The sequence below is a fragment of the Rana temporaria genome, chromosome 2 (genome assembly GCF_905171775.1).
Source record: "Rana temporaria chromosome 2, aRanTem1.1, whole genome shotgun sequence".
In the NCBI taxonomy this organism is placed as follows: Eukaryota; Metazoa; Chordata; class Amphibia; order Anura; family Ranidae; genus Rana; species Rana temporaria.
Window position 1 is genome coordinate 422,374,211 of NC_053490.1, and position 22,786 is coordinate 422,396,996.

The window sequence follows — 22,786 nt, forward strand, 5'->3', positions numbered from 1 at the left end:
GCGCCCCCTGTGGTTAACTCCCAAACTGCAACTGTCATTTCCACAGTAAACAATGCATTTTAAATGCATTTCTTGCTGTGAAAATTACAATGGTCCCAAAAATGTGTCAAAATTGTCCGAAGTGTCTGCCATAATGTCGCAGTCACGAAAAAAATCGCTGATCGCCGCTATTAGTAGTAAAAAAACAAATAATAATAATAAAAATGCAATAAAACTATCCCCTATCTTGTAAACGCTATAAATTTTGCACAAACCAATCGATAAACGCTCATTGCGATTTTTTTTTTACCAAAAATATGTAGAAGAATACGTATCGGCCTAAACTAAGGAAAAAAAAAGTTTTTTTTATATATTTTTGGGGGGATATTTATTATAGCAAAAAGTAAAAAATACTGCATTTTTTTCAAAATTGTTGCTCTATTTTTGTTTATAGCGCAAAAAATAAAAACCGCAGAGGTGATCAAATACCACCAAAAGAAAGCTCTATTTGTGGGAAAAAAAGGACGCCAATTGTCAGTTAAAGCGACGCAGTCCCGATTTGCAAAAAGGGGCCTGGTCCTTTAGATGTATTTTGGTCCGGGGCTTAAGTGGTTAAAGCGGGGTTCCACCCGTTTTTTTTTTTTTTTTTAAATAATCAGCAGCTACAAACACTGTAGCTGCTGACTTTTCATAAGGACACTTACCTGTCCTAGGCACCCGCGATGTTGGGCCCCCGAGGCCGATCCCTCGATCGTGGCAGGTCCCTGCGCCGCCATCCTCACTAAGGAAAACAGGCAGTGGAGCCTTGCGGCTTCACTGCCCGTTTCCTACTGCGCATGCGCGAGTTTCACGGCGCTGTATAAATAGGCGGCTGCTCTCTGAGGTAAACACAGAGTTCCCAGAAGGCACCGCGCCCCATTACCCCGCGGCAAGGATGAAAACCAGCTGCGGACTAGGAAGAGGCAGATTAGGAAGATCCGCATAGCAACCAGAATTTCTAGTAAGTAAAACATTTTTTTTTTTCCAATTTTTTTTTTTTATTTATTTGCAGCATTTTCGTGTAATTTTTTTTAAGAGTGGACATCCACTTTAAATAGACTGTAGTGTGATTCTGCAAAACAGAAAACGCACAAAAAAATGCATAAGTGTGAAAAAATGCATAAGTGGCACCTTGGCCATGACCCCTACATAATAGACAGTAGCTTTCTCCAGTGTCTACATGATATTCTGCTTTGTTTCCTCCCTGCTGCGGATATGTCCCCTGCTTAACTGGAAGTGTCTTTCACTGCTGTTCTAAATGTCATCTAGCTGCCCCATCACTTTGCTACAGACATGCCCCCCCTAGGGTGGCCACATTTCCAAACTACCATTCAGGGACACCCCCCTTCCCAAAAATCAGCTTGTGCTGTAACGAATCACAGCACAGTGATTGGACACAAGAGGCGGGATTTATGATTTCTCCAATCACAAGCAGGGGGCAGGATTGTGCTCCTCCAGGCATTCCCGGCCAGGACAAGTACTGTCAGTGAGTAAAGCGGTGATGTGGCGGCCTTTTTTGGGGGCATTAGTTCGGTTTGGGGGGTGGCTGTGTCAGTTTCATTCCGGGACACTGTATTGTCCTGGAATGAAGGTGCCCGGGACAGACCTGCAAAATACGGGACTGTCCCGGGCAATCCGGGATATGTGGTCACCCTACCCCCCCCCCCCCCCCCCCCACACACACGGATAGAAGCATGCAGTCACATGACCACAAGAATACAAAAATAAAAGTATATGAACTTATTTGTAACTTTTTAGACATTTTGTTATAGGCATTTCAATAAAATTGTGTCATTTGCTTCCAATGATTTCACAAATACTTTAAAGGAGTTGTAAAGGAAAAAAAAAATTTGCCTAAAATTAATGTCTGCAAGGTAGACAGACAGAATAGTGTAATGATTCTGTTAAAAAACAAGTAAATACCTATTAAATTCCTTCATCTATATCACCTCCGGCGTTCTAGTTTCTGTTCTCTCATTCACTTCCTGGTTTGCTGCGCTCGTTCATGTAAGAACTACAGTTCCCAGTATGCATTGCGGCACGCCCAGTAATTCACACCTCCTTGAAGTCTCTAACACATAGAGAGCGTCCTGCCGCACAGATGTAGTAGGAGGGGGCGAGCACATCACTGACCACCGCAGTAAAGCCTCCCATCACGGTGGTCAGTAACAATCAGACAAGCAGGAAGTGAACAGAACAGAGAAGAAATAGAGCAACTTCTGAGCAAAAACGAACAATGAGGAAGTGAAAGTTTATTATGGAAAAAAAAATGTTCCTTTACAACCCCTTTAACAATACTTTATCATATCTAAACTCTATAATGTGGATTGACAATTTGGCTATGCCTCTAAAAGCAGTGATTTTCTGCCCGTGTGCATGAGGCCATATGCTTTAAAAGTTTCTCAGGCAACATTTACAAGCTCTAAATATCTGTGAGTGAGTATTTTATAAATTATTATATCTGTTCTTTACATTATATTTCTATAATATTTTATTTTGCTCTTTTTGAATCATTGAGGCCTCGTACACACGGCCGAGTTTCTCGGCAAAAACCAGCAAGAAGCTTGCTGTGTTTTTTTTTTTGCAGAGGAAACCGGTCGTGTGTACACTTTTTGACGAGGAAACCGACAAGGATCTCGTCGGGCCAAAAAGAAAGCATGTCTTCCTTTTCCCCGACGGGAATGGGAAAATTTGGCTCGCCAAGATCCTCGGCGGCTTCACAAGGAACTTGACGAGCAAAACAATGTGTTTTGCCCGTCGAGTTTCTCGGCCGTGTATACGAGGCCTCATACGATCACATGTACACTTCCTGAAAGAGACAACAGAGGGCGCTTCACTACATAGGGAACTGATATTACAGATGCTTACCTGAGGGCTTGTATGCTATTTTATTTTTCTTGCCTTTATTAGCTTGCTTGAGGAAGAAGTCTCTGAGCAAGTCTGCAACCGTTGCACGCTTCGTTGGATCAGGCTCAAAACAAAGCAATATGAAGGCTCTGGCTTCTGCAGAAAGGGATTCTGGGATCTCTGGGTGGATTTTAAACATGCCGACCTAAAACATATAAAAATATGATCTAAGCATAGGAAAGGAAGTGGATTTAATTATTTCCAAAATGTACAACCTTACAGGGACGTGCGGTGAGGTCAGTGGCTGGTTAAGCACTGTCTGGTATCAGAGCCACATACACACAGGTTACATACGCCACAATCATTAGAGCGAGAGCAATAATTCTAGCACTAGACCGCCTCTGTAACTCCAAACATGTAATCTGTAAAAAAAAATGTAAGTGTCGCCTATGGAGATTTTTAGGTACTAAAGTTTGCCGCCATTCCACAAGTGTGTGCAATTTTAAAGAGTGACATGTTATTTATTTACTTGGCGTAACATCAGCTTTCACATTTTACCAAAAAATCGGGTTATCTTTAGTGGTTTTCTTTTATATTCATGAAACAGTTTTTTTCCAAAAAACACATTTGAAAAATTGCTGCGCAATTACCATGTAACATACAAAGTTGCAACAACCACCATTTTTTTCCATTGGGTGTCTGCTAAAACAATATATATAGGCCCGGATTCACGTAGCACTTACGCCGACGTATCTCGAGATACGCCGCGTAAGTGTCAATGTGCGCCGTCGTATCAATGCGCTGTGCCTATAGAACTAGATACGCCTGAAAATAGGCTTCCTCCGACGACGTAACTTTCCTACGCCGGCGTATCTTGGGCGCATATTTACGCTGGCCGCCTCATTGCAAATATGCAAATGAGGGAGATACGGCGATTCACGAATGTAGTTGTGCCCGGCGCATAATATACGCGGTTTGCGTAAGGCTTACTACAACTCATGCAAAGGTATGGACCAGGGAACAGCCGTCGTATTTTACGTCGTTTACGTAGTAGTACGTGGATAGGGCTGGGCGTAGGTTACGTTCACGTCGTAGGCATTGAGCCGTCGTATCTTGAAAGTATATTCGACGTGATTCTGAGCATGCGCACTGGGCTACGTCCACGGGACGGCGCATGCACCATTCGTTCGACCCATCATTTGCATGGGGTCACGCTTCATTTAAATGGATCACGCCCACTTCCACCTACTTTGAATTAGGCCGGCACAGTATTCATAAAGCACTTGCTCCCAACGTTGCGCCGGCGTAACGTTGGGAGCAAGTGCTTTGTGAATACTGTGCTTGCCTCTCTGTGTTACGTCGGCGTAGCGCATATGAGATGCGCTACGCCGGCAGAAATATGCGCCGCTGTCTGTGAATCCGGGCTATAATGTTTGGGGGTTCTGAGTAGTTATCTAGCAAAAAACATATGATTAATACATATAGGAGAGACGTGTCAGAATTGGCCTCTGTGGCAAGGGGTTAATTACCATAAGTAATATACAAATAATTATTATATATTGTTTTTAAGGTAATTTACTATATTTTCAAAAACTGTACTTAGGCAGGTGGCGGACAATTTACTTAAGTTTGAAGTTATAACTTTAAACCAGTAATTTCACAGTAAATAGATACAAAATACATTATTATCTTATAACATATAGCATAATAATATATGATTTAGCTTGAATATAACAGTGCCTTTTCAACAGCAGCAGATTCTATTATTCTCTCTAAACTGTGTGAGAAAAACATGGGATTGTGGGTAAATCTTATACACATAAACACATGTATTTACTTCTAGTTAAGAGGGCTGGGCTGGAAGGGAGCATTTGGCTGGGGCCAATGGTACTTTACCATTGGTCCAAGGCTCCAAGCTATCCATTGAGCTCAGTGCCTCTGACAAGAAGTGAGGAGAGACACTGTGAGCTCATCCTCTCAGTTTGCTGCAAACAGAGTGTGCCAGCTTGTATTTAAACTGGCCGCTCTGTATGTAGCTTCTGACAGGCTGCGCAAGGAGCCCCATATCTCCGGCACTATAGGTTGTAGGAGCCACAAATTTTTACAAGTGGTGGAGGAGAATTTAGGCTACCTACCCCCCAAACTTAAAAAATATATGTTTTAATGTTCATGTCAGGTGAGGCTCTGCCTCCCCTGACTGCAGGTCCCTGCAACATTAACAACACTAGGCAAATATCTCTAACTTACTAGTAGCTGATTAAAGTTAAGTATAAAAGCAAAGAGGTTGATAAGCTAGAGTAGATTGTAACAGTAAAGATGCCTTAGGTCTGGTTCACATCTCCGTGGTGCGTGTCATGTTGTGTGTTAATGTGCGCTGCCTTAGGGCAGCCTGATCATTTTGAAAACAGTAGGTTGTCAGTGTGCCCCAGCGCAGCAAAATCCGCTCCTGACTCTTTAGCACAGGTATGTTGCATTAGTGCATTGGGAGTACCGTTCAAAATCAAAGGCACCATAGCACACCTTACCATGTAGGGTGAACCTGACTTTACAGTGAAGCTGAAAGCAATATGGGTACTGACATTTCTGAGCTCCTTCTGACAACAGTATCTGCCTGGCTGTCCTGCCGATCCTCTGGCTTTAATACTTTAAGTCACTGACGCAGTATGTAGATCAGAACAGTCACAAAGAAAATGCCAGGAGTCCTTATCTGAATGCTTTTTAAGGTTAGTGGTTTAAAGTTTTGAAGAAAGTTATTTACAAAGAATTTTAATAACAGGATGTAGTGAATCCACCGCACTTTTCTGAAAACACTGTGAGACCAAACCGGAAAATTAATTATCAGTGTACAGACAAGAACTCATACAATCCATGTTCTGTCACAGCTGATAAAGTTATCTTTTCCTGAGACCTTGCCGTACAGTTAGTAGTCGGAAGCATATAATAAGTCCAGACTAAATGTACAAATATTTTTTTCTACATTCACATTTCTCTTGTATCTCTACATTTTGAAGGAAAAGGAGAACTAATAGATCTGGTAATACTCCTATGTTACTAGACCATTGTGTTGAGACTATAAAAGGTACTAAAGCTTAAAGGATAAGTTCACCTTTCTAAACATGTTGCACCCATATTTAGGGTGTAACATATTCAGCAAAGGGGTGGGGTCCCCCCCTTCTTGTGACATGTGATCCTCTCCCTGCATCCGCTGTAACAATTTAAAAGCAGCGCAGCCATACAGGGCTCCACCCACACTGCCATGTTATTAATTTGCAGGGTTCTGTGGATGAATGAACTACATGCACCGGCTTCCACAGACAGTTTGTTTTCTCCATGAACTGCAAAGGTATTGGTGAGTGCTTTTGTAGTTCCATGATTCTTCCTGGACTTCAGTAACTGTCTGCCTGTACAGGAGGTACGGGTAGACAGCTGTACTGAGAGTCTGCTGGAGCCTGACATTGCACCTGCGATCTGCTGATCACGGTTGCAATGCTCTGCAGGCGCCTAAGGAGAAAATTTATAAGTGCACATTTTTTTACCTGCAAAATATATATACAGTATTTATCTGGGTATACAGCGCTCCGGCGTATAACGCGCACCCCAAGCTGAGAAGGGAAGTTTTGGAATAAACATACTTTTTGGATGCGCAGCCTTGTCGGTGTCCGTCTGCTGTCGGCGTCCATCGACGGCCTTGTCCGGCGTCCATCTGCGGCCTTGCGCGGGGTCCTTCCAGCCTTGTCGGTGTCCGTCTGCTGTCTTGCCCGGCGTCCATCGGCTGCCTTGTCCGGCGTCCGTCTGCGGCCTTGCGCGGAGTCCGTCCAGCCTTGTCGGTGTCCGTTGCTTCCGTCTGCCGGTCCATCCAGCCTTGTCGGTGTCCGTCGCGTCCGTCTGCCAGGGGTTGCAGCGTTGAATTTGGCGCCTCGGTTGAGCTGTGCAGAGCCGGATTTCCGGTGTGTTCGGCTCCTCTCGCGTGGCTGCGGGCGGAGCCGAGCGTGCAGTACACTCGGCTCGGTCTTTGTCGGGCTTTGTCGGCGGCGCTCAGAAACAGTGAGGATCGGCTGTCTCTGAGGAGGATTGGCGTATATCGCGCACCCATGATTTTCCCCTGATTTTAAGGGGAAAAAAGTGCGCAGTATACGCCGATAAATACAGTATATATATATATATATATATATACTTATTTATTTGTTAAGAGAACTTATCCTTTAATTAGATACTTGGAGACAATCTACTTCTATCTTGGTATCCTGTGCCCTTATCTAAGTATAAACCTTAACAACGAATTTCTCTTACTTAGGCTGGCCATAGATGGAGCAAATTTCTTTGCTCTGTCAACCACAGTGTTGACAGGGGAATTCCTCCCACAGAGCCCTTGTATCCTCCCGGCAGAGGCATGTGAAGCCATCGCTGCCGGGACCACACAATGATCAGCGGCTGTAAGGTGTAAAATCCAGCATTCTGGTTGTACCCAAGTTGATCAATCAATCGACTTGGGTACATTCAGCCTGCCCATACATGGTTCGAATACATGATTTAAAACCATCTATGGCTAGCACGCTTTTTGTCTAATAAATATACCAATAAAAGCATTTAGTTGTATCTGTTCGTAGAAAAATACTGTACCTATTGATGCCGTTTTCTCCTGCGCCTCCCGTGTCCTGTGCACCCTGCAGTGTTATCTCAAACAATGCTATTAGGGTTTAGTACAGAACACCTCCTCCTATGTTATGGAGATGGAGCAGGAGTGCTCTGTATTCCTAACACACTTCCTGTTCTAGAATGAAAGCCCTGCTCTTCCATATTTAGATGAAATAACCCATTCATAACCCATATTGCCACCTGAACTCTGATCGACAGCTGGACTCATCATTCTGTTTCAGCAGTAGTTACCAAGTCAAGCAGAGAGAGGCAAGCAGAAAATCCCTGAAACTTGCACCTGGCATCAAGGCTTAAAGAGGAGCTCCACCCAAAAGGGGAAGCTCAGCTTATTTGCCTCCACCCCTCCTCCACTGCCACATTTGGCACCTTTCGGGAGGGAGCGGGTACCTGATTTTGACAGGTACCCATTCCCACTTCTGGCTAAAACATCCGGAAGTTTTGCCCTCTCCTCCTTCCCCCGCCGCTGAGCCATTCACAACACACAGCACGATTCGCGCATTCACAGTAGGGAACCGGTTGTGAAGCCGCAAGGCTTCACTGCCAGTTTCCCTTATCAGTGGCAGCAGCACCCGAGCGCCGATTGAAAAATCGGTTTGGGTGAAGACACCGCTGGATACGTGGACAAGCAAGTGTCCTAATATTAAAAGTCATATGAAAATTTATGAAAATTCTTGTATGACAGAATACTTGAATTTTTAGGCATGTGTGGTCTTGCTCTTCTGATTTTTTGGGCGAATACTGTACTAATTAAATTGTGGTTATGTTCGGAGAAATGTTTTTGTGTTTTCGTCCCTTCGGATGATTTCGGATAGAATGTCATGATTGTGCCCCCAAAGCAAGTGGCTTGCTATGAGGGCACTAGGCAGAGGGGAGGAGCCAGGACCGCCAGCGGGGGACCCAAAAAGAAGAGGAACGGGGCTACCCTGTGCAAAACAGAGAGCAGGTAAGTAGAACATGTTTGTTATTTAAAAAACAAAATTAAACTTACAGTAGGTACATTGTCAGTCTATCCAAAACTAACATGTATGCTGTCTAATATTAAGCTTTAAAGATTCTTATAAGAACAGAAAATATACAATTTTGTAGTAATTCTTATATATTATTATAAGAAGGGACACTTTACCTTAAACATTGCAGCTTGGGGTTCCCCCAGCTCATGAAATGGGGGCCTTCCAGTTGCCATTTCAATAATTGTACAGCCAAGAGACCAAATATCGGCAGGTGCTCCATATCCTCTGGGTCCTTTATCTATAATCTCCGGTGCCATGTATTGTAATGTGCCTGCGCACAAAAAGTATAGGACAAATCATTTTAAAGTTAACAAATTATAAAAAAAAAGTCATAAATAATGGCTTTGATCAATAGCGATTACAATTACATTGTAATCTGACAAAGGAAGAGGGGTTAATGACTTAGCTTAGTTTATTAAGTGTTTATTTCAATTTTGTGCAACATGACTGGGTACTCAAAATAAACATATCTTCACCTGTTTCACTAAGCTAAAGCTGGCCATAGATGGAAAGAATTTCCAATAAAGAAAAATATGTGAGGAAATTGTCAGAATGACGTTCGAAAGATTTAGTCTACTTTTATTAACATTTGATTTTGTATTGAATGGATTTTACCAAATGAAAACCACATTGACTCTTAGGCCGCGTACACACGGTCGTTCCAAACCGATGAGAATGGTCCGACGGGCCATTTCCATCGGTTCACCGATGAAGTGGCCTGATGGTCTGATGTGCGTACACACCATTGTTCCAAAAACCGATCGGGTCAGAACGCGGTGACATCAAACACACGACGTGCTGAAGAAAACGAAGTTCAATGCTTCCAAGCATGCATCGACTTGATTCTGAGCATGCGCGGGTTTTGAACCGATGCTTTCTGTACTAACCATCGGTTTGGACCGATCGGGCAGCTGTCCATCGGTTTGATTTTGAAGCATGTTGTAACATTTTGGACCGAAGGAAAACAGACCGATGGGCTATACACACGGTCGGTTTGGACCGTTGAAACTGAACCTCGGTCCATTCTCATCGGTTTTGTCCGACCGTGTATACGCGGCCTAAGAAATTCATTAGTTCGAGTTCCCCTAAATTTTTGCTTCATTGCGGTCAAAATGAATGTTGCTTTGACCCAAGGGAACACACTTTTTTAGAACATTATTTTCCTAAGAATTTCTCTTCAAAATTCTAATCTTCAATGGCCAGCTTAAATTAACAGTCTTTACTAAATTAACCTTGAAATTTACTATGGTTGAATTATCACCATTAGAGCTGCTAAGACAACTTGTATGGTGCAAATGGTGCTCACCCAGAACTGAAGTATAGGTTTTAGCTGGAGATAAGTGGTTTGTTTTTTATATTCAAAATCCTTTATAATACAACACTTTGGCACAGTCATTTATTTCCTAGGGTAATTCAGCTTTATCCAGCCAGCTTCTTAGAAAGATTAGCATATGATCTGTATTTGCAGTATTGGTTATTCTGTACTAGGTATACAAAAAATACATGCTTTTTATACTCATTAAAAGATCAGGAGGCTAATGATTAAAGCATGTCATTAATAAGATTAGAGATCCAATCCAAGGCACCATGCAGTCATGTGGAAGACGCCAGAGCATTCCAGGGCTGTCATTTGGAAGTAGCTGTCCTTCTACAATTTTGCTCCCAGAACATCCAGTAACCATTATACAACCCCAATTCCCCAAAAAATGGAACGCTGTGTGAGATCTATTGTACATAAAAACAGATTGAAAGGTTTTGCAAATCTTATAAACCCATATTTTTTTATAATAGAAAATAGAAAACATATCAACTAAGAAAATGTACCATTTTAAGAAAAAAATTAAGGTAATTTTGAAATTGATGGCAGCAACACATCTCAAAAAAGTTGGAACAGGGCAACAAAAATCTGGCAAAGTAAGTGGTACTAACAAGGAATTGCTGGAAGAACATTCTGCAACTAATTACGTTAATTGGCAACAGGTCAGTAACATGATTGGGTATAAAAAGAGTATCTTAAAGAGTCAGAATGTCTCAGAAGATGGGCAGAGGTTCACCAATCTTTGAAAAGCTGCGTCTAAAAAAATTTGAACAATTTCAGAATAATATTTCTCAACATTAAATTGCAAAGACCTTGAATATATCATCATATACAGTACATAACAGCATCAAAAGATTTCAATAATCCAAAGAAATCTCTGTGCGCAAGGGACAAGACCGAAACACAATATGGGATGCCTGTTATTTTTGGGCCCTCAGACGGCACTGCATTATAACCAGGCATGATGGCATGACGGACATCACTGGATAAGGCTTGATGGACATCACTGCATGGGCTCAGTAATACTTCCACAAATCACTGTCTGTGAACAAAAATCACTGTACTATCCAATAATGCAAGTTAACGCTCTTTAATGCAAACAAAAAGCCATACCTGAACACGATCCAGAAATGGTGCCATCTTCTCTGGGCTAAAGCTAATTTAAAATGGTCTGTTGCAAAATGGAAAATTGTTCTGTGGTCAGATGAATCGAAATTGCACATTCTTTTTGGCAACCATGGGTGCTGTGTCCTTGGAACTGAAGAGAAGAGGGAACGTCCAGCTTGTTCAGTGGGTCAGGGGTGTAATGACAGGTTCTGCAGACAAGCCCTGCAGCTTTCATCCCCTACCTGCATACGGGCAGTCTGGGCAGTTGGCAAAGCTGCAAGGCTTGTGAATGAACTATGACAACGCTCATCAGTGCCCTTGCAGTTGATTCATTAAGACAAGGCATCAGCTGCGGTGGCTGAAGGTAGTGGTAGTTTATGAATTCACAGGAAACTGTGAATGAATGACACAGCCTGTGACAGCAGTTGTGGGGAGAAGATCCCCGCCTGCTGTCACACTGAGAGAGGGATTGGGGGAACTGGTGGCAGGAGCTGGAACATGTTCCACGCTAGATATGGATGGAACATGAAACATGTTCAAAAAGGTGATCTTAGCCTTCAAATATACCACTGAAAGCAGTTTGCTTTTATCTCTTTGATATGTGCAAAACATACCTGTTGGCTCTACCAGAAATCTTGTGAACTGATACCTTCCTGTGCTGACTATTATCAGCAACATTTCTCTCAGCTGTGTCTGAGGTCTACAGAACTACAATGCCAATAAAGTTCACGTGCGTGTAAAGGCAGGTGTCCCAATACTTTTGGTAATATAGTGTATGTTTCACGATATTTAGGACTTCATTGCTGTGTGAAGTGGACTTTTCATTGACAAAATAGATCAGTTTTCCAATCCATATTTGATGATGTATGTTTGCTGTCATGTAGTAAAGGCAACACCATGGGAAGCTATATACTTAAAGCGGAGTTCCACCCAAAAGTGGAATTTCTGCTCATCTGATTCCCCCCCCCCTCCGGTGCCACATTTGGCACCTTTCAGGGAGAGGGGGGAGAGGATACCTGCCTTTCACAGGTAACCTGTCCCCACTTTGAGGAACCTGCACCGCTTGGCTCCCTCCTACTTCCCCCACCCCCGGGCCAATAGGAGAGAGAAGCGGAGCTTCACGCATGCTCAGTAGGGTTCACAGCGTGAAGCCATAAGGCTACATTGCCGGGTTCCCTTACCTGCAATGGCGGTGGCAGCATTCGACAGCTGATGCAAACATCAGCAGCAGGTGCCGACATCACTGGACTCCAGGACAGGTAAGTGACCTAATATTAAAAGTCAGCCGGTGGGTGGACCTCCGCTTTAAAGATGGGAAGAGCCCTATGTGTTACTTCTAGAAACTCATGTTGACATCATCACATGCCATCAGGTTGACAGTTGATATTAGAGAGGAAGACTGCCAGCAAGGCACTCAGTTGGAGCTTTCAGTAAACCCTGCAAACAGACCAGTCACTATCTAGATAACTAGGAGGCAAGTACCCTACTGTGCTTGTAATTGCGTGAAAAAAAGGGAACAGCAATATCATGTGTGAAACAATTATAAGCTCAGATGTACAACACAGAGAGATGGCAAGCAAGCAATGATGCAAGCTGTATATGTAACACATGCAAAAACAGGAAAAAAACATACAGGACACAGACATGTGTATTATAATGGCATGGAAGGACATCAAATAGGCTGTTGGAAAGATAGAAGGAAAAGGTGGCACTAAAGCACAAATTACTCACACTAGAATGTAATTTTGGTGACTCTTACCAGTAAAAGTCTCAGTACATGGGTTTACTCCAGCAAGTCGCTTAGATGTACCAAAATCCGATATTTTTACCACTCCACTGTATGTGTTTACAAGCACATTATCACCCTAGGATGAAAAGTATTGTTATACCACAATTATCCAGGATAGGAAAGGATGCATGGGAATAAAACAAACAATAATGAGCTCTGAATACAGTCAGATATTTTATTAATTAAAGATGAAATATTCTCTTTCTGAAATACACTGACACATTTAGCCTTCAAGAGGGTATAGATGACCAACTCCATTAGACCTTGTCCCTTAGGACCTGAGCTTCAACAGTCAAGCCATTAAATTCAGCTACTGAGAAGCAGCGTGGTGGACAGACAGAGCCTTGGGACAAAAGAACCCGATGATCGAAAAGGGCCCACAAAGAGTCTGCCAGGTGTCTAAGTTTGTTAGAATACCACATCCTCCTGGGCCAGTTCAGTGCAATGGGAATCACTGGAATGCATTCTATTTTGATACTGCAGAGCAGACCAGGGAGAAGCTGGAGATTCAGGAAGGCGTAGTTCAGGTAGAACGAATTCCAAGAGGTCACCAGAGCATTCACCGCAAAGGCCTGAGGCTCCCTGGACCTGGGAATAAACCTATCCAGCTTTTGTTGAATATGGACGCCAGAAGATCCATGTTCGACCTCTCGAACCAGCAGCAAAGGGCTTGCAACACCTTCAGTTCAAGACACTGGAGGCTTAGAAGTCCTGACAATTTTCCCCACCTGGGATGTGAACAGGGCGGTTCTGCCCAAGAGAAGATCAATTCTGCATTACTTTGAGTGGTGTGACTTCCAGTGCCTCCCTGATAGTTGATGTAGGTAGGCCACAGTCCTGGCATTATCCAACTGGATTCCTCCAATTTCAAGTCCTCTTTACCAAGGAAGCATCCAGGACTCCTCCTTAGCCTGACAGGCTGGCACCTGTTGTGAGAACTTTCCACACATTTGGGGCAAAGGGTTTCCCTTACTCCAGTGCTGGGTTAAAAATCTACCTCATTGCATCTTTGTGAAAACTTGGGGGCTGTGGACAGACAAAAGGAATGGGCAACAAATCGGTAATGCTGATCATCCCGACTGCTAAATTCAGATAGCGTTGATAAGGATGTTGATGTGCAAATAAGTGTCTACTGAAGCCAGAAAATTCCCCAGAGGATTGGAGGCAATGAGAAACTTGGCCAATACAATGCAGAATTCCGGAAACCGCAGGAACAGGCTGAGTTTCTTCAGTGTTCCTCTTTCCGGACCGGGACAATGAGTGCAAAAAGAGCTACTGAACAATAACACGAAGACCTGCCTGTCTTTTTTGGAGAGGGAGGAGAATTTAAGAACATGAAGCAGGGAGGAAGCAGAGCCTGAAACTCCATTTTGTATCCCATGAAAATGACACTATCCAAAAAGACTTACAGACATCCCCCCATTCTAACAAGTAGGGATGCCCAATCAGTGGGCTTGAAGACAGACTTGGCTGACTTGGAGGACCATGTCTTCCGACAAAAGGTTCTTACAGACTTAGGCTTAGAGCTGGAGCAACATTTCTTTGCCTCAGGAGAAGAAGGCCTACTGGCAGAAAAGAAAGCCTTAATTTTCTGGGTTAGGAGAGGGCTCTTTCCCCCATGATATCCATGAAGTACTGAGCTAAGGGGTAACCAAACAGGTGCTTTCCCTCAAAAGGGGGAATGCTTGCTTTCTTTAAGGGGAGTTCCAATCACCAGCTTTCAAGACAAAAATTCCTCTGCATATGGTTGGATAGAAGACTCATCCTCAAGAACTGGCAAAGGATATCCACCAAGCCATTCACGCAGTAGCGTAAGGTCACAGGTAAAAGCTCTAGTTGGTATTCAGCAAAGAGATCTGTTGAGATGGAGTTAGGGTCATGGGCCATGCATTTAGTACAGACAGCGAGGGTCTGGGTCAAAGGACCATGGAAGCAACCATAGGTTGCATGGCGGAGCTTACCAAAAAAAGGGGGAGGGATCTAAAAGAGGGCCTATAACGTCTATTCCACTGGGCCCTTGAACATGATAATATCCTCTATAGGGAATGTTAGTGTCTCGTTAAGACTAGATATGGCAGAGTATTACTATTACTGCCAAATTCAACAGCTTCATAATGTCAATCTATCACCAATCACATCATCCAGTGATGTAGATCTTTGTTAATCAAGATAATCCACACCCACTAACCAGAGAAAGAAAACCCACAGACATGTCTGATCCTGCCGCTCATGTGAATGACAGCTCCTGACCCCTGCAGCAGACTGTAAACCAAGTGTAGTGTATCCCAGGTGACATCATTGACCAAAAATGTCACCATATTTCGTGAATGACATTCCTTGGGATACTGAACACAGGTACATTTGCCTCATCACTACTGCTGACCACCTTTCTTTTGGAACGTTGCAGACACTCATTTTGCATTCTTTGACCTCCATGGATAAATATACCAATATACAACACAGACACCAATCAAAAAATATATATATTGCATTCGTTAAATTAACATTGCGTGTTATTTAAATCATCTGTAGCAATTGCCTTTATACTTATAGATACAGATCTCTGTAACCTCAGGGTATAAATACTTTTTTTTTTTTTCCTTTTTTCCCTCTTCATTGATAGACCTGTAGCAGGAAGATTCATGTGTTCAATATAAACCTAAACACAGGTTTCCAGGAAACTGAAAATCACATTTTTATTTAGCAAGATCCTTCCTGGTGTCCTAGATTAGAACCTCAATTATATGTGCCAACCGCTTTACTTAGTATTTTTCATTTCTGTGGTACAATTCATATTTCCCAAATGCTTTAAATATTTTACAGTTAAGTAAAACATGCAGTAGATTGTTCAAATTAATTAAGGTAAAAAAGACCCCTAAAGCACACGTTTCTCGTCAAAGCATGTCAGTGACATTTAATGCATTCAAGCAATGTTTGGAATTTTGCAACCATTTCAATTGAAATGGTAATTTGATAATAAGACAGAAAATAGAAGATATAACATTCCTTTTATGCTGTAATTGTAAGTAGGGAGACTCAATAATAATATTTGAATTATTACCATTCTTGTTGAGAAAATACAGAGCTACAAGTAGGTTTACCAGTGTTAAATAACGTAATTAAAGGGGATTGAAGCAACTATTCAGACTTAGTTATATCATCACAAATAACGTCTGACTTGATTACAAAATACACATGAGATGGCACATACACAAAACCCGAATGAGGTCTGAAAGCACCTGCAGAACAAGTTCTGCCCTATTGACTTCTGTCCACTGTCAAGGTGCCAATGTACACTATGAAGCACACTCACAGCTGCTGCATAGAGCAATGGGTCAAATGAAAAGTACCGATGTACAAACATTTACAACGAACAGATCTTTCTATTGAGTCAAGAGTCTGAAACAGCAACATTTTTTTAAAGTTTTAGTTTATTCTTTAGGTCACGAATCAAGACATTAAAATTTTGAAAGAACATTTTGTTAAAGTATCATTAATCCCATATCATTAAAAACTATCAATAAATGGTTTATTACATGCTGTTCATACACAGTCACTATAAGATTCGTTTTCTGTATTTTCCCCAAAAAATCTGGTTGATCCTGCTGCTCTCTATCCCTCCCTCCTGTCTTTATCCCCACTGCAGCTGGGGATTCTGAAGAGCAGCCCTTGGCAGCTAGTGCACATGCTCAGTTGTGTTTCTATGCTGAGCATTTTCTCCTTGATCGCATTTGAGCAGCCCATGTGACTATAGACTCACACATGTGGGCGGACAGCCCACTCGCTCCCTCCTCCTCCAAGCCCAATAAACAGCTAAACACAATGGGGGTAGGATATTACATGTTGAATGATGGAGGCTTTACCTCCCTCTTATTCTAAGCACACAGGCTGGAGGGGAGTGACACAGCCTGTGACTGTCAGAAATCCACCCACACTATGTTTTCAAATACATATTCGTATAACAATTTAAACAGTGTATTGATATATTTTTTTATTCTGTATTCCAAAGACTATTGACAAGCAGCAGAGGACTAGAAGCTCCTCCTGTCACTGTTTCCCTGCAGACAGACTGAGAAAGAGCTGAGTCATGTGACAGCTGACCATCTATTAGTAAAAAAAAGGTACTTAGATGTGATTTTTTATTTAAAACATTACAGTGCCATTTTCCATATACAGAAAGAGAAGGGATTCAGTAAATTGAACAATGTGTGTTTAGTATTACTTTAAATATAAGGTACTCAAAAATATTTTAGGCAAACTTTCTATGGAAAGTTGTTTGTATGCTGCCACGCATATACACACTGCTCCAGTTTAGATAAATGTACTTTAGAGTGCCTAATGCCCTGTATACACGATTGGAATTTCCGATGGCCTAAAATCGGATGGAATTTTTCGGCGGAATTCCGTTCAAGCTGTCTTGCATACAGACCAAATTCCGATCGTCCAAAACGTGGAGACGTAAAACACTACGACGAGCCGAGAAAAATTAAGTTCAATGCTTCCGAGCATGCGTCGACTTGATTCTGAGCATGCGTGTTTTTTTCTCCGTTGGAAGTTCCACACAGACGACAGGAATTTCCCATAGGAATTTTTCCCATCAGAAAAAAAATAACACATGTTCTATTTATAAACTCAGATGAAAAAAGTCTGACGGGGCCCACACATGCTAGGAATATCCGATGAAAAAATTTGGTCTGACTTTTTTCATCGGAAATTCCGATCGTGTGTACAGGGCATTAGGCTGGTCTTTCTGAATTGGGCCAACTGTGTACATCATATTATCCTGACATAAACTGCAAATAGGAACTCAGGCCCAGATTCTCGTACGAGTTACGCCGGCGTATCTCCAGATACGCCGTCGTAACTCTGAGTCTGAGCCATCGTATCTTGGCGCCTGATTCAAAGAATCAGATACGCCAGAATTTGTATAAGATACGACCAGCGTAAGTCTCCTACGCCGTCGTATCTTAACTGCATATTTACGCTGGCCGCTAGGGGCGTGTACGCTGATTTACGCCTAGAAATATGTAAATCAGCTAGATACGCCAATTCACGAACGTACGCCCAGCCGTCGCATTACAGATACGCCATTTACGTTAGGCTTTTCCCGGCGTAAAGTTACCCCTGCTATATGAGGCGTAGATGAGGCGTACCAATGTTAAGTATGGACATCGGGCCAGCGTCAAATTTTCCGTTGATTACGTCGTTTGCGCAAGTCGTTCGCGAATAGGGCTGTGCGTAATTTACGTTCACGTCGAAAGCATTGGCTTTTTGCGGGTTAATTTGAAGCATACGCACTGGGATACTTTCACGGACAGCGCATGCGCCGTTCGGAGAAAGTGTCATTTACGTGGGGTCACCATACATTTACATAATACACGCCCACATCTTCCACATTTGAATTAGGCGGGCTTACGCCGGCCTATTTACGCTACGCCGCCGAAACTTAGCTTTGAGAATAATGCACTTGCCTCACAAAGTTGCGGAGGCGTAACGTAAATAGGATACGTTACGCCCGCACAAAGATGCACGCTTCTACGTGAATCCGGGCATAAGTGTATCTATAAAAACAGTGATGAATAATGAGGATGTCCTGCCATTCACTAATACACAGTTCAGTTACCAAACAGACCAATCTGTTAGTTTGTAAGGACTGTTAAAAAAATAAACTGCAGACACACTCCCTCAGTCTATTTAGTAAAAATCTTGGAAAATGCTTAGCACCAAAATAATTCTGCCAATGACCCTAAAAGTTGTATACAAAAAAAAAACATGCATATTTTTTAGGAATTTATCAAGATTTTACCTTTATATCTCGATGTACAATTTGATTCTCGTGTAGATACTTTAAACCTTCTAAGACCTGCTTAGTGTAAAACTTAATGGTTGGTTCCTTCATAGGACCCCATTTAGATCTCAGGAGAACTGAAAGACTACCTGTGCAAAGAAAGACAGTCATTTGTGAGGTCAGTTCACCAACTATACAGGAATGCTGTCTTTCATTTAAATTACATTTTTTAATTCAAATGATAATAATAATAAAAATATTAATAACTTTATATCATATCATGCTTGTTTCCATATTGACACATGAATAAATTATGAGAAACTAACATACATTTTAAAAACACAAATTAATCTGAAACAAAATGGCTGTATGTTTAGGGTCGTTGTCCTGCTGGAAGGTGAACCACCGCCCCAGTCTCAAGTCTTTTGCAGACTCTAACAGGTTTTCTTCTAAGATTGCCCTGTATTCATCTCCATACATCATCCCATCAACTCTGACCATATTCCCTGTCCCTGCTGAAGAAATGAACCCCCACGACATGATGCTGCCACCACCATGTTTCACGGTGGGGATGGTGTGTTCAGGGTGATGTGCAGTGTTAGTTTTCCACCACACATAGCACTTTGCCTTTAGGCCAAAAAGTTCAATATGACCAGAGCACCTTCTTCCACATGTTTGCTGTGTCCCCCCACATGGCTTCTCGCAAACTGCAAACAGGACTTCTTATGACTTTCTTTCAACAATGGCTTTCTTCTTGTCACTCTTCCATTAAGGCCCGATTTGTGGAGTACAGGACTAATAGTTGTCCTGTGGACAGATTCTCCCACCTGGTCTCTGCAGCTCTGCAGTCACCTAAGGGCCTCTTAGCTGCTTCTCTGACTAATGCTCTCCTTGCCCGGCCTGTCAGTTTAGATCAACGGCCATGTCTTTGTAGGTTTGCAGTTGTGCCATACTCTTTCCATTTTTGGATGATGGATTGAACAGTGCTCTATGAGATGTTCAAAGCTTGGGATACTTTTTTATAACCTTTTTTTTTATAACCTAACCCTGCTTTAAACTTCTCCACAACTTTATCCCTGACTTGTCTGGTGTGTTACTTGGCCTTCATGATGCTGTTTGTTCACTAAGGTTCTCTAACAAACCTCTGAGGGCTCCAAAGAACAGCTGTATTTATACTGAAAAGCCTTTGCAGGAGTACATGTACTCTTGCAAATGCTCTGATACCTAAAACCAACAACTTTGAGGTGCGATTTGAGCCCATACAAAATGAACAGGTGTTGCCCCCCCCCCCAAAAAAAAATGGAGCACCAGCAGTCATTGAATATGATGTGCTAGATTGTGTAGTGAGATGGCAGTGTAAATTCTCAGAAGGGTATTCTTCAATGGTAGTGTAAGGCCCCTTTCACATGGGATGGACTCCAGCTGCTATGTGCTTGCTCAGCAGGGGATCTGTCTGCTGATCCCCACTGAGCAGGCAGAGGACAGGTATGTGCCCATCCTGCATAAGCGGATACAGCCCGCTCTCCTCTATGAGCGGTTGGATGTAAACAATCCACCTGCCCAATTAAACCCAACCACCATCAAATCCAATTCGCTGGATAAAAGGGGATCCCTACCCGTCTGTTTTTAGAAGATCGGATTAAATGTAAGTGGGTGTAAACGGACACATATCTCGAGGGGGAGGCAGTGCAATTACAATACAGTAGGAATCAGAGCCCTGCTCATTAGAGCTTGCAATCTCATGTCTGAAGTCTCTGACCGTCTTTTCTATCATGTCTGCAGTCTCTGACTATCTCTTCCATCATGTCTGTAGTCTCTGACCATCTCTTCTATCATGCCCCAAGTCTTTGACTATATCCTGTTTGTCTGCTGTCTCTGATAATGCATATTTACTTAATTGTGTGTGGCCCTTTGGTGAAGTCAGGCCCCCCCATATCAAGAAGGTTGACCACCATTGTTCCAAACCTTTCTCACTCTGTTCAAAATAAGGTAGTATGTTCTGCTTATCTACACTTTGGAGAGTAGAAATTTGATTTCTGATTCCTTAATGCTGATGTGGAGGGCATTCTCTGAAAACACAATGCACACCCATTTTACACTTTGCTTGGTCATAAGGTCTAACAAGTCTTGTGAGGGTCTGTCCAATTTTACCTTGTGGATTGTTATCTAACTTGTGGCCTGCGTCTAGCTATTCTGCTGCATTACTGTACGACAGAATATTTGGATGTGAGCACGAGGGAAATGCTGAATTAAGGCTGACTAAGCGGTATATAATTTACTGATACATAGGAATTGATTTATGCACTTGTGAGGGAATTTGCCACAAAGTTTAGTGAATATGGTGAAGCTCTGCTGACTTTAATCATCCAATCATGTGCAAGCAAAACTTGTATTTTTTATTTTACTTGCTCGGGATTGGGTAATTGCTCCAAAGTGGAATGTCACCACATTCACCAAGATCTGTGGAAAATTCCATTGCAAAGTGCAACTTCCCTTGTAAAGTGAAAAGCCTATTTGCGTTAGGTAAATTATCCTCATAGACTTATTCATTGCTTCACCCCTGTTTCTGTTATATACTGTTTATTTTTATTGCTTTGAACTGGGCTAATATTGTAACTAATGTACGCAAAGCAAAAATGATCCCTAAAAACTAAAACTGAGTGTTACCAAAGAAATTATCCAAAACTGTAGAAAATACAAATGTGGCTAATACAAACCTCCTGGAACCTGTTCCATAAATATTTTGATGTACCCATCTTCAGAAACAGAGCCAAGATACTGAACAATATTGCGGTGTTTCAAATATTTGTGAAGCGCAATCTCTTCATGAAGTGGTTGAGAATATCTGTATAATAATTAAATAGAATTTTTTGAATGATCATACAATAACAACTCGAAAAATGAAAATGATTAGTGTTAAAAAAATGTTTTTCAAATTTTAAAGAGTGTTTCAAATTTAAAATCCCCATCGGGTAATCAGATACATTTCCATTTTATAGGCTGTATGTGCTGCTACACTTCAGCCGCAAACAAGTACTGAACCCATCAGGGAACTAAAAAATGTTCGGGCCATCAGCAGAAGGCAGGCAGAGTAATTTAATCCCAATTAGGGCTCTTCCTATTATTATTAATTTACATGATTTATATAGCGCCAACAGTTTACAGTTTGCTTTACAATGTATAGGGGGGACAGCACAATTACAGTACAGTTCAATACAGAAGGGACAGAAGGGCCCTGCTCTTAAAGCTTATATTCTAAAGGGATTGGGTGGTGGTACAAAAGGTAGTAGATGTGGGGAATGATTTGATGGGGATGGGTTCCTAACCCCCCTGGCGGTATTCCCGAGTCTGGCTCGGGGTAAGATTTCATTACCAAAAGCGGTATCCCCGAGCCAGACTCGGGATCGCCTCACAACAGCCACAGGCAAAGTTACTTACCTTGTCCCTGGATCCTGTGATGCATCCCCGCTGTGTGAGCGAGCGGCGTCCTTACTCGTTTCACACAGTGTCCCTGTGTGCCGCCGATCTCCGTTCCCTGCGACGTTACGACGCACAGGGGCGGAGAACGACGCCAAATTCAAAAAAGTAAATAAACACATTACATACAGTATACTGTAATCTTATAGATTATAGTACTGTATGTAAAAAAATACACACCCTTTGTCCCTAGTGGTCTGCCCAGTGCCCTGCATGTACTTTTGTATAATAAAAACTGTTCTTTCTGCCTGGAGACTGTAGATTGTCCATAGCAACCAAAAGTGTCCCTTTATGTCAAAAGTGTTTTAGAGCAGCTAGAAAACAGCGATAATAAAATAAAATCACTTGCAGAATTGAGCGATAGCGATTTGTGGGGAAATTCGTCATAAGAAAATAAAAGTAATGACAGCGACAATTCTCCAACTGAGCAAATTTCAGTGTTTTTGATTTGATTACATTATTGAATAATTTTTATTATAATTATATTAATATTTGTTATAATTATTTATAGTTATTTATTATATTATAATTTATGATTTTCTTTTTCAAAATTTATCATACCCGAGATGTCTACTAGACTCTTGTTTGGACAGATTTAAGTGAGTTATTCCTAAGAATTACAGGCCTACAATGTAAAACGCCAAATTTCCTTGCAAAATAATGGTACCGCATTCAGCACCAAAAACCAGAAAGAATCATACCGCCAGGGTGGTTAAAGCTGATCTCCAGGTTTCTAGTCACTTTTAGTTTGTTTGGACCAAGCTGGTCCAAACAAA

At 42.1% G+C, this 22,786-nt stretch overlaps 1 protein-coding gene across 1 annotated transcript in view; it reads right to left on the bottom strand.

The window, feature by feature from the left end:
* Positions 1-22,786, bottom strand: part of MAP3K15 (mitogen-activated protein kinase kinase kinase 15) — a 245,839-nt gene that overhangs the window by 46,049 nt on the left and 177,004 nt on the right. The window contains exons 16-20 of the mRNA XM_040338224.1: positions 21,251-21,378; positions 18,552-18,682; positions 12,716-12,821; positions 8,645-8,802; positions 2,887-3,070 (exon numbers count right to left, since the gene is read on the bottom strand). Coding sequence (XP_040194158.1) covers positions 2,887-3,070; positions 8,645-8,802; positions 12,716-12,821; positions 18,552-18,682; positions 21,251-21,378 — 707 coding nt within the window. The remainder of the gene's footprint in view (positions 1-2,886; positions 3,071-8,644; positions 8,803-12,715; positions 12,822-18,551; positions 18,683-21,250; positions 21,379-22,786) is intronic.